This window comes from Echinococcus granulosus, assembly GCF_000524195.1.
Source record: "Echinococcus granulosus chromosome Unknown EG_S00086, whole genome shotgun sequence".
Lineage (NCBI taxonomy): Eukaryota > Metazoa > Platyhelminthes > Cestoda > Cyclophyllidea > Taeniidae > Echinococcus > Echinococcus granulosus.
The window spans coordinates 53,409-63,427 of record NW_020170466.1 but is presented as its reverse complement, the minus strand read 5'-3'; the positions used below and the strand labels follow the sequence as shown (position 1 = coordinate 63,427).

Genomic DNA, 10,019 nt, shown 5'->3' with positions numbered 1-10,019 from the left:
ACTTTGAAGCCACACCCTCGCGTTATTTACCTTACTGATTAATCCGTGGCAGGCATGCGACCGAAATGCTGGGTGAATATGCCATAATGAGGAAAGTTCTCAAAGCAAACTCGCATTTGATTGGATCTTTCAGATTCTGACATATGGGACTGGTAGATGGACTCCACTTCAGTCATATAAGCTCTAAAACGACAACAAATCAAAGTGCCCCCACTCTGTGATTTAATTCCCAAAACTACCAATAAATTCCTTTTTCAAACTTTTTTTTTTGCTTTGTTCTGCCATGTCGGGTGCAGTAACGTGAGAGATTTAAACTGCAGATTTTTCAGCCGCTTAGAGATAGAGAAAAGGGCGCTGTATGTGAACACACCCTAATGCCGTGGTTCAATGACTAGGTGAATGTGAATTGCCTAGCATTGGTAAATTTCTCAGGCACATCTTTTTAAAAACACGGCTGTCAGATTTCCAAGCCGGCTTAATATAAAATGGGAGGAGCGCCTGGAAGGAGTCCACAAAAGGCAAAATTGAATAGCTAGCCCTGAATTCCCATGGTGACTGAGGAATTCACGTGGCTAAAAAGCCGTGAAAAAAGAAAATCACCGTATATCATTTGTAGTCTCTTGAGCATCATTCCTGGACTCCACGCAGTCCGAGACCCTGAATATTGCACAAAACGCATGACAATCTGTGATGAAGTCTGGTCTATGTTCCCCACTACACACAGTCTCCTCATCATCTGCTTCTAGCGGTGACATTAGAAGGCGGAAACCTGAAAGCGTAGTGAATTTTTCCATGGAGACGATGGTAATTTGCTGAAATCGTGAATCGCTGGAAATTGGGAATTCATTTATGGTACATTCCTCTGTAGAGGGTCTCCACGGCTGTAGCCTTTCATAGCAGATATTTTCCATGAGTAAATGTAAAGGAGAACCAACAGCTGGAAATTAGGAGCGATATAGCCCTAGATGCCTAGAAATAGATTGTTTACCTCCAAAGATAAAATAGGCAATAAGGATGGAGTCCACGGCTACCTTGTGTCGCGCTGAGAAATGATGCGGAATTGTAAAAATGACTATAAATAAGTAGTCAGTTTAAATAAATTTTTTTTGCAAATAGACCATTTTCAGGCCTATTGGGAATTAGACCAACTTATTTGGCTATCCAACGCTCCATCTCTACGATTGAACAAAGTAGGTCCCGTACAGATTCAGAGATGCAATGCAATTGTCCCAAATTACTTAAATATACTGGGTCGGATTTAAGATTTCGTTTCTAAAAGTTGGCCATTTGTTATTGAGGCGTTAATGCGATGCGGGTGAAGTAGCGTAACACCTACACATACGTTAGGAAACTTCTACAATTGTCTCTGCAAAACTCAAAAGTGCAGAAATAAAACCCAAATTGCCTATAATAAATACAATATAATGGGAAAAAGTTAGGAGGTGAATTCCTGTGTGCCAAGGTAAAGCAATAGTTTCGAGCCATTTGCTATTGAGTGTGTGTATGGCTTTCACTGACGAGGCGTGTCAAGACACTGAACCAATGCGAGCTCGGTACTGGAAAACTTAATGGAGACTCAATGATTTATTAGTCGGTCCTCCTAACTAATCCAAGCGGTCCTAGATGAGTTGGTTAGTCAGTAAGGTAAATAACGCGAGCGTGTGGCTTCAAAGCAATTGTGACTGGGTGGTTCGAGAGCACCAATGCACAAAGCTTGAACACAGCCGCGTTTGGTGGCGGATAGCAAACACCACCACGAAATTCACCACGGTCAATATCACCACTGTCCACCCCGTATGGACACACACACACACACACACACACACACACACACAACGCACACACACAACGCACATACACGCAAACGTCAAAGCGACGTGTAATGGGTGTGGTTAAGGGGGTCTCTCTCTGCCTTTGCCAGCTGTTATTTCACTACTATAGGCGCGGCTTTCGTGCACATGACCTCGTGAAGCGAGACGTGAACCACTTGGCAATTGTAAAGACGCCACTTGTTGGTGGATTTACCCAATTGTGAAGCATTGTCCTCGTGAAAATGTGTTTACTGAGTAAAGCCTTAGGGATTGATGTGGTGATGGGGGATAGGCGTGTGTTGTATTTGTGTTTGAGGAGGCATTTATGACCACGAATTGGGGTATGGGATAAAGTTATTCATGAAAAGCTGAGTTGAGTCGTAAGGATTTTGAGAAACGTATGAGGCATTGATACTTGGGTGGAAGGGTGTGACAGGATGCTAGAGGAATTATACTGCTACTTAATTTCACTTCTGCCTCGGCAGAAAGTGCTGACCATTATGATGAGTAATTTGCATTTGGTATCTCTTGTACTAATCGGTGGATTTCACGCAAACCGGCCAAACTATGTTTACGTCTGCAATAGACGAACTGCAGGTGGAGCTAAGAACGGATTTGTTTCATACTAAAGTGAGTGCGTCAACCCTACCTCCGGTCCATCAGTAGCCTGTTTGATTGTTCTAAGTCGAAATAGTAGTTTTTCATTAAACAAGCAAAGTGATGACAGTATGTGGCGATTAGTTCTAAGCTGTTTGAGTCTTGCAAGAAAGTAGTCGGAAGGCAGATAAGTAATGCTGGCGAAGTAACAATAGGCCTTGACTGCAATGACGTTGTCGTATATGCAAATCGAAATCATCACGCAGAAGCTCAGCGCATTTGATTGTGCGTTGTCACTAGATTCCTCGCATGATAAAATTAGACTCGACTGTTGTATGTGACTACCGTGGTGTGCAAAATAATTTTGTTGAATTAACCTCTAGTCACTCTTATTTCCTGCCACTAAATATTTACCAAAATCATTAATTTGAAAAGGACTTATCCACCAGACCATTTAACCCCCGTGCTAAGGCTGCCAGACAATCCACAATTGCTACCTAAAACTGGGGACAATCGTTGGCCTGATTGCTACCCTTACAACCACTAAATTGACATTTTGGAAATGCGCCATCTTCTGCGTCGGAATACCTACTGAACACAACTGTTTCTAAGTCTGCGTCAGTAACATTGAAGCTGAGCTAGATCTAATAATCCATAACCAACTTTTCCCTTTCATCACCACCTAGGACCTAAACCGTATATAACCAGGTCCAAATTAGTAAGGCCAGTCTTCATGTTTCCAATGCTATGACCACGATGACGCACAAAATTCCCACTTAGACCCGGTTAGCACCTTTCATTTCACCCAGGATATTAATTTGAATCAGAAAATAGTGTAACAGAAATGTCAACATCAATACCTCTTCTTCCCACTGCTGCGCTGGTGAAGCCTCCTAACACGGCGCGGTGCCAGCAGCGGCGTTGACTCCGCAACGCCCTCCACGTTGCCCTCATGGTTGGCCGTTTGCGACATCTGCACCATCCTCTATTCCCTATGGCATCTGAGAACCTAAACAATGGGTATAACACTGAGTTGGCATACAAAGGTGCAAACGGTATCGGCTGCTGTCCGAAACTATGAAGTCCTAATAATGACTGATGTAATTAACTCCGTTGAAGTAACGGAGACGGTGTGGGTTGATACACACTGCGGTTGACTAGGAGAGTAGCTGGAGCTAAAACCAGGTTGTGGAGCAAGTCTCCGTACCTCGTCATACGACATCGGTGCAGCACCGACACTAGCCTGAAAACCGCCCTGCGGATATAAATTACTCAAGCTGCCTTAACGGAAACCGCAACCTCTGCGGCCTGGAGGAGAGGAACAGAGACAGCGCAATCAACAAATGCATAGAAATAGGTGGGACTCTCTAGCCCTCGCCTCTCGGCCACCGTCTATGCTTGCCTGAATGTTGGCGACAAAATCTTTCGCTCACCCAATTTCCAATTAAGTAATCACAAAAGACAGATGTCCGGTCTAATTAACTGGATCCTCAGATCAAATCTCTTGTTCTGAGCATTAACCAGTAATGTGGTGAGGTTCTACTAAAACAACACTAAAAACATCTGTCAAGCCATAAGAACAGGATTGCACTTCAAATGCCGCCTCTTAGCAGATGTTCATACCAAAGGCAATTGTCATATGGTGTTTCCTCGGTGCAGCAAGTCGTCCAGTCCTTGACGTAAGATGTGATGGAGCAGAATTAAGTCAAAATTCACGGAATGTAAGACTGCTCATGAATTAGGGGATATTTCCTCAATGAAGTGGTTGAATCGTATCATCCTCGTACCACCCAAACACTTGTCACCGCGAAAACACTCAAATGACCGCACAAAGAGCTGAGAATAATAAGGAAAGCTACTTTACCCCACTCTCTAAATTCAGTTACTGTGCTAGTAAACCGATGCTGTGCCTCTTGCCGCTCTTTCGCTTATTATGTTAAATAATAAAGGCTAAAATTTGTAGATGAAATAACAAACCTTTCCTTACCCAGTGCCGTGGAATGGCACCTAGCTGGCAAGCTTTCCTCCAAGTGCATAAACTTTCTTATTGTGGGAGATTCTTTTTTTCTACAAGAGGAAGAAGATAACAGACACAAGTTAGTAGCCGGGAAAAGTGTGCAATAATCCGGTGGAAATAGGAAGCGTTGAATTTACCATAACTTGATAATTCATGGAGCCAAATCTTGAAGCTGAGAGCTGGAACGCTCAAGACGTGAAAGTCCTAATACCTCGCACTGACTGCCACATTTACTTGAAAGAGCTCTCGTGGAGGCTGTGTGGAAGCAGTTCTCACTCCCTCATTCATGGTTTCAATGGTAGCACTGCATCTTGCGGTTGTGAACGCCGTAGCGGCGGTTGCAGTTGCCCACTTACTGCGCGCTTACCCAGTGGCTGCCGGTTCTCGTGGATCACCAAGCAGAAAGGTGATCGCGCTGGACCGAGAGTATCGTATACGTAAGGTTAAAGCGTTGGTGCTTAAATAATTTTGAAAGAAAGAGCATTCAGTCATGTGTAATCTGATTGTATCCACCTCGCCAGGTGGATTGTGATTTTGGGGGAAAAGTGTGGAGCCCCTATCGAGAGCGGGCATTCTAGGCAGTGTTTTAATGACGACTGCTAGAGGAGTTTATAAGGTGGAGGATATGTAAGCGCACCACAGCCTTTGGTAATGCTAGCGACTTCCTTAGCGCCCCCAATTTCAAGCGCATTGGCTAAAGAACCAAATAGCTTAAAGGGAGACCATTGACGGTAATTGAGATACATATTTAAAACAATTTTCAGAAGCGGATCGGAATCCCTCTATTGGGCCAAAACAGGAGACTAGTTAGAATTTTAGGAAAAGTTGTGCTTACTGCTCTACAGATAGGCTGCATTACAACAGGATGTCGGGTGCTTCCCGCGTCGCTGCTACTGCTGGACGATTCCAAATCGACATCTTCTGCAATCACACGTGGATTGTGGTAACTCTGCCAAAAGGAAGGAAAAGGGTAATTGTTATATTAAGGCGGTAGGTAGAAAGAGTAGTAAAGTGAAGTATTGGGTGTGATTATAAGTAGGGCGCTGAATAGCAGCCAAAATATACCAGATGTTGACTTTACAATATCATGGAGAAAGGTGAGTAATTTTGGGGACGGTTTCGATGGGTTGACAGACAACTTGGAGCAAAGTGACAAATGTTCTTTGAAAGCTACCAGACAGTGGTCAAAAGCTGATCAATTTCTGACTTGCGGCTAGTTGCCTATCAACTGATGTTCATGTCTACTTATGGCCGATAATAGGTATTACTGACTCGGCAGCCTTTCAGCTCTTAGTAGTGAGGAACGGGCTCTCATACCCATAGTAAGGTTTCGAAAGTAGCTGAAGTCCGACCCTAGCACGGTAAAGTTATTCAGTGCACTTGGAAGAGAGATATAGCTGCCTGATTAGCAAAACGTATGGGAGATACAGAATGAGGTAATTCAAAACCCACATTACGGACTCGTTGATTGCCATACAGCTATCCGCGAAGTGCAAAAGACGCAAGACACCAAAATGACAATCAACGACTAAATCTGAATCGGTTGCTGTAGCGATTCTTTTTTACTTATCTTTTCTCTTCTTTGCCAATTTGCCGCGTTCTCTCTCTCGTGCCGTTACCGTCAACTGCAGTGATCATGGCCTTAAAAGTGGGTGAGCTTTTGGGTCTGCTTTATGCTCCATGACTGCTTTGAGTGTGCTCTAACTGTAATACGATAGTTGTTTATCCCTCGGTTTTGGTGAGGCGCCACTTTTGAACTTTGAATTAGCCCCCTTGTACCTCGCTGGGTGGAGCTGGCCTTTTGGGCCATTCCAATAGCCCAGACACCTTCTCCGTGCTGAATATATACATATATATTCTGCCCGAGTATGGTGTCTTCTTTCGTCTTCAGGAAGTCTTGGGATGCTACACTAACAGCTGCAATAGATGAGATGCATGTGCATCCTTATTTACAACTGACAATTTATAGCACTTCATTGACATTTATTAGGAATGTTCAGTACAAATTCCATTAAATTCTGGCCTCCTGAGTAGCTGTTCCGACGTTTAAGCTGTAAGAATTCTGCCGTTTTTCCTCGTAGTATTATATCTTTTGCATATTTTCTTTTCACCAGCCTGTTATTCGGTGGTATTCTATTGACTACCAGGGACGTCTCTAGCTGCTCGTCTTCCTCATTCAGGAATCACAAGGGAACGAGGTATTGCAGGAAGTCCTAAGGGCGGTCAGGACTTGATTCAATCAAAGCCGATGACTTCAGTGATGTCCGTCTGCCAGATGCATTGTCTGGCACAGCTCCCTTCAACTCCTTGCCATGGATATGAGCACTCGTGTCGCATTACCAACAGGTAAAATTTTGTCGAGTCAAAAATTCCTACTCGTGGCTGCAAGTAGACGCCAGCATCAGTTGATACGCAGCTGGTTGAAAATGCACAACTGACTGACTTTTGATCGCTATTTGAAAGGCATCCAAGACCACATGTCACTGCTTTACTTTGTCAGTCGACCTATCAGAGTTACCCCCCAAAATTACTAACTTTTCTCCACAATATGGCAATTTCAATGCATCTTTCAATTTGCTTGCTATTCAACGCCTTAATTGAAGTCTTTGCATAAACTTTACCACCTCACTAATCTGGTTTTCATTTCATAAGTATTTTACCAACCACCTTGGCATAACATTTGCTAATTTTCTTTCTTTCAACAGAGTTACTGTTATCCAAATGTGCTTTTTAAAATGAAATGTCTATAGGAGGTTGTCCAGCAGAAGCAATGACGAGGGAAGCACTGGACAACGTGATTAATGACCGCCTGTCCATTGGTCGGTATGTAGTATTTTTTCGAGACCTTACCTCTAAAAGTTGATCCCAATTATGTGCCTCGGTTACTCGCGGTACCGGTGAGGTTCTCAGCTCAAGTCACTTGACCCTCTGGTTCTAGGACAAGTTTTTGGCATTGTCCAAGGCTGTGGTGATTTTGCGAGTCCTCTGCCTTGTAAGCTTCTCCACAGTCATCACTGCGCCTGACCAAAAGCCAGTCGGCCCCCCCACCTATCAAGAAGGCAGTCCAGTTTAACATTGTAGTCCCTTTCCACTCAACATCGTGCATTTGTAAATTTCACCAGTCGTGTAGTAAATATACACCTTGAGTGATCCCAATGCGTTCATCACTAGAGTGGGAAAAATGATGCCCATGTGGGGGAGCAAAGGAGGCCTTCTCTATAATGCACCACCAGGTTTGACTAACACTTATAAAATATACAAAAAAACTGGCCATTGCGCCTCCATCGAGCGGCTCTGAGTGCAGCCGTGCCAGGGGCACCGATTTTTTCTGTGCGCCGACAATAAAGATTCTGCACAAACATTATGTCTTACATGACATTCAGTGGGGTTCTGAGGCTTTAACTATCCTTAAAAATATATGCATAATAGTGAATTTGAGAATACATTGGCATGAACGTGCGAATGTGTTTTGTATTAGTGAAGTTAAGAATATATACGTTAGTATGGACAGATAAATGGTGTATTAGTAAAACAGGGGATATACACATACAAAGGTGTGGGTACACTTTGTTTTTGTGAATTCGAGAAAGCGAGACATTTTACATCAGGAAAATTGAGAATATGCGCAATCTGTTTTGTGTTAGCGAATTGAATAAATTTTCGCATACGTTTGTGGATTAATATGATATTATTAGAAATAAGAATACGCATGTATATCAGCATAGATTTACTTTGAATAGGTAAATTATTAGCGCGGATGAATTTTTGTTAGTCAAATTAAGCGCAAAACTTATGCACACATAAGTGTGTTTTTAGTCGTACAATTGAGCTCATACAAACATGTAGACTTGGATGTATTTTGCGTTACATCAATTGAGAATACACACGCTTGTTGACGCAGGCTAGTTTTGCATTAACAAAATTGTGTGCGTATACTTATCCAGTTTATGATACATTTTGTTATAGTGTACCAAAATAAGTGCAGTGTGTTGCTATGGTCGTGTTGTTGTGCATATGAATGTGTCAAAGCAATTTGTTCCAGCCAAAGTTTGCGTTTAACTTTATCAGAAGAATTAAGCACATATGTGCATGCAAGAATGATCCAAATTTGTTAAATTTGCAATTAGGTACATGCGTATGCAGCCTTTAATGCAATTTTTTCATTTTAATGAAGTTATTATGCGTTTGTAGCTATGGATATACTTTGAATTACTAGAAATGGGCGTAAATACATTGGAAGTTGTTAATATATTTAAAATTATAAAAAGTATAGATAGATGCGCACACATGTGTGAATGCTGTTTGTGAGCATGTATTTTGGGTGTATTTTTTATTCAAAAAATTGAGTAGGTTTACGTATGGATATGTGTAATACTTATGTTGTTTTAATGTGCCTTTCAGGGAGAAGGCAAGCAGGAAAATTCGAACCTTGTAACTGGATCGCCCTCTCCCTTACCTAGTGACTGCGGCTCCCCTCCTTGAATATTGTATTTTCCCTATACATCTTGTCGTCTTTAAAAAAGATGTCCAGAGCAAACCAATCGGGCTTGTCTAGGAACGCTAGGAATCGGGAAGCGGAGACCGAGGAGTCTCGCTCCACATATGTGCCTATAATTATAAAAAGTGAAAATGAGTATGTATATGCTCAAATGATTGTGAATACACATTTGTATTCGTAAAATCGAGTATACATTTATGAAGGTGTACGTATTTTTTGTCATTTAAATTGAAATTGAGTGTTTATGCGTGTATTTGATTGCATTTTTAATAGTGCGATAGAACATATACATGCACATGCAAAAGTATCTCTTACCGGTATGTCCAAATGCATGCATGTTTATGTAAATGCAATTTGCAATTGGAAAAGTGCGGACTCATACGTATTAATGTGTAGATGTATTTCGTATCAATGAAGGTGATAATGTGTATGCATATGCAGATGTATTGTAAACTGGTAAAAGTGACGCGACATGTTTATGTATGTCTAGTTATATTCCGCAATCGTAAAATTATTTACATAGGTATATGTATGTGTGAATGCAATCATTCCTGTGAACTTGAGTGTAAATGTGTGGATGTGTTTGGATTTATTAAAATTGAGTGCAGATATGCAAGCATTTGTGGATGAAATAAGTTGTAGTTAAGTCGTGCACACAGATGTGTTGATGTATTTCATGGTGATGAAATCGTGAATGCTTATGCGGGTGGATTTGGATGTACTTAGCGGTGAGATAAGTGTTTATATTCGTGTAAATATATTTGCATGCATTTTGCAATAATGAATGTGAGTGCATACAAGTATGTAGTTGTGGAAGTACTTTGAGAACCAGCAAAATTGTTTGCATATGTGAACATTTGTACAATTGAGTAAATGGAAAAGTGTGGCAGCACTTTATCACTAAGACTGTATACATGCATACTAGACGGATGTTCTTTGCACCTCAAATTACTTGCACTGTTTACTTATAGCAGCCAGATGATAGTCAAATTAATTTTAAATCTGCAATACCTGATAGTAATTTGGTAAAAAAATGCTAGAAAAGTGAAGAATTTTAGTTTGAATCGGATTTGATTCCCTAAATACTGCATTGTTT

The 10,019-nt window shown here is 41.6% G+C and overlaps 2 protein-coding genes across 2 annotated transcripts in view; one reads left to right on the top strand and one right to left on the bottom strand. All coding sequences in view use genetic code 11, as the record gives it.

Moving 5' to 3' along the window:
* Nucleotides 1-8,443: 8,443 nt before the first annotated feature.
* EGR_07757 (hypothetical protein) lies at nucleotides 8,444-8,907 on the top strand (the record flags this gene model as incomplete). Its single annotated transcript, XM_024497006.1, has 2 exons — nucleotides 8,444-8,560; nucleotides 8,827-8,907. 2 exons carry the CDS (start codon nucleotides 8,444-8,446, stop codon nucleotides 8,905-8,907), a joined length of 198 nt encoding a protein of 65 aa, XP_024348560.1.
* Nucleotides 8,908-9,645: 738 nt separating this feature from the next.
* The window catches only part of EGR_07756 (hypothetical protein), a gene marked incomplete at both ends in the record, with an annotated part of 2,473 nt that continues 2,099 nt past the window's right edge, over nucleotides 9,646-10,019 (bottom strand). Inside the window, 2 exons of the mRNA XM_024497005.1 lie at nucleotides 9,646-9,880; nucleotides 9,935-10,001. Of these exons, the coding sequence (XP_024348559.1) occupies nucleotides 9,646-9,880; nucleotides 9,935-10,001 (302 nt within the window). The remainder of the gene's footprint in view (nucleotides 9,881-9,934; nucleotides 10,002-10,019) is intronic.